Source organism: Sprattus sprattus, assembly GCF_963457725.1.
Source record: "Sprattus sprattus genome assembly, chromosome: 16".
In the NCBI taxonomy this organism is placed as follows: Eukaryota; Metazoa; Chordata; class Actinopteri; order Clupeiformes; family Clupeidae; genus Sprattus; species Sprattus sprattus.
The window spans coordinates 1127800-1130299 of record NC_137914.1 but is presented as its reverse complement, the minus strand read 5'-3'; the positions used below and the strand labels follow the sequence as shown (position 1 = coordinate 1130299).

At 48.3% G+C, this 2500-nt stretch overlaps 1 protein-coding gene across 1 annotated transcript in view; it reads right to left on the bottom strand.

Annotated features, from left to right (window-relative positions):
• actr10 (actin related protein 10) overlaps positions 1 to 2500 on the bottom strand; it is a 19877-nt gene that overhangs the window by 8777 nt on the left and 8600 nt on the right. Inside the window, exon 9 of the mRNA XM_080853318.1 lies at positions 1038 to 1117. Coding sequence (XP_080709444.1) covers positions 1038 to 1117 — 80 coding nt within the window. The remainder of the gene's footprint in view (positions 1 to 1037; positions 1118 to 2500) is intronic.

Below are 2500 nucleotides of genomic sequence, written 5' to 3'. Positions count from 1 at the left end.
ATAAACAAACAACACAACACATAAACAAACACAACACAACAGATAAACAAACACAACACATAAACAAACACAACACAACAGATAAACAAACACAACACAACAGATAAACACAACACAACACAACAGATAAACAAACACAACACAACAGATAAACAAACACAACAGAACAGATAAACAAACACAACACAACAGATGAACAAACACAACACAACAGATAAACAAACACAACACAACAAATGAACAAACACAACACAACAGATAAACAAACACAACACAACAGATGAACAAACACAACACAACAGATAAACAAACACAACACAACAGATGAACAAACACAACACAACAGATGAACAAAGCAGCAATTAAAAAGCGATGTGTGCTGAAATCACAACAAGGAGCAGCTAGTGATGTTAAGACACCTCTAATGAGCAGTCAGCTAGATGACAACTCCACCACGTTACATTTTCAACAAAGAGGACGAGTTTAAGAGTCTCTTTAGCAAATTTACAGATCCCATCTACATGGGCAGAGGAGAAGGGCAGTAGTAGAGAGGAGAAGAGAGGAGGGGAGAGGAGGGGAGAGGAGAAGAGAGGAGTGGAGAGAGGAGGGGAGAGGAGTAAACAGGAATAGAGAGGAGAAGAGAGGAGTAGAGAGGAGTGGAGAGAGGAGGGGAGAGGAGTAAACAGGAGTAGAGAGGAGAAGAGAGGAGGGGAGAGGAGTGGAGAGAGGAGGGGAGAGGAGTAAACAGGAATAGAGAGGAGAAGAGAGGAGTAGAGAGGAGTGGAGAGAGGAGGGGAGAGGAGTAAACAGGAGTAGAGAGGAGTAGAGAGGAGGCGAGAGGAGTGTACAGGAATAGAGAAGGGAAGAGAGGAGGGGAGAGGAGTGTACAGGAGTGTACAGGAGTGGAGAGGAGAGGAGGAGAGAGGAGTAAACAGGAGTAGAGAGAAGAGAGGAGGGGAGAGGAGTAGAGAGGAGAAAAGAGGAGGGGAGAGGAGTGTACAGGAGTGTACAGGAGTGGAGAGGAGCACAGCCATTACCTCAGCGGTTCCGTCCAGGTTGAACTTGGCCTCCTGGATCTTCAGGCCCCTCTGCAGGTCGCTCACAAAGCAGGTCCGCACTGCAAACACCACACACAGGACGACACAGACCAATGAGAACACACAGGACCACACAGACCAATGAGAACACACAGGACCACACAGACCAATGAGAACACACAGGACCACACAGACCAATGAGAACACACAGAGGCTGACACAGACCAATGAGAACACACAGGACGATACAGACCAATGAGAACACACAGGACCACACAGACCAATGAGAACACACAGAGGCTGACACAGACCAATGAGAACACACAGGACGATACAGACCAATGAGAACACACAGAGGCTGACACAGACCAATGAGAACACACAGGACGACACAGACCAATGAGAACACACAGAGGCTGGCACAGACCAATGAGAACACACAGGACGACACAGACCAATGAGAACACACAGAGGCTGGCACAGACCAATGAGAACACACAGGACGACACAGACCAATGAGAACACACAGGACGACACAGACCAATGAGAACACACAGAGGCTGACACAGACCAATGAGAACACACAGAGGCTGGCACAGACCAATGAGAACACACAGAGGCTGGCACAGACCAATGAGAACACACAGAGGCTGGCACAGACCAATGAGAAAACACAGAGGCTGGCACAGACCAATGAGAACACACAGAGGCTGGCACAGACCAATGAGAACACACAGAGGCTGGCACAGACCAATGAGAAAACACAGAGGCTGGCACAGACCAATGAGAACACACAGAGGCTGGCACAGACCAATGAGAAAACACAGAGGCTGGCACAGACCAATGAGAACACACAGAGGCTGGCACAGACCAATGAGAACACACAGAGGCTGGCACAGAGGCTGCTGTTTCAGGACTTCAGGCCTCCTGAGTCGGAGCGACCTGCCAGAGCCCTGCAGTGGTGCAGCCGCGGGAGTGCAAGCGAGACCTTATGAGGCACGCACACACACACACACACCTACACACACACCCCCCCCCCAATGCCCCCCCACCTTGGGAGATAGAGGTAAAGTTATCAAGGAATTGTGTGCTAGAACTCATGAAAAACTGTGTGACCAGGACAGAGTGAGTATTATGGTCTGTTACCATGACAGAGTGAGTATTATGGTCTGGACCAGGACAGAGTGAGTATTATGGTCTGTTACCAGGACAGAGTGAGTATTATGGTCTGGACCATGACAGAGTGAGTATTATGGTCTGTTACCAGGGCAGAGTGAGTATTATGGTCTGTTACCAGGACAGAGTGAGTATTATGGTCTGTTACCAGGACAGAGTGAGTATTATGGTCTGGACCATGACAGAGTGAGTATTATGGTCTGGACCAGGACAGAGTGAGTATTATGGTCTGTTACCATGACAGAGTGAGTATTATGGTCTGGACCATGACAGAGTGAGTATTATGG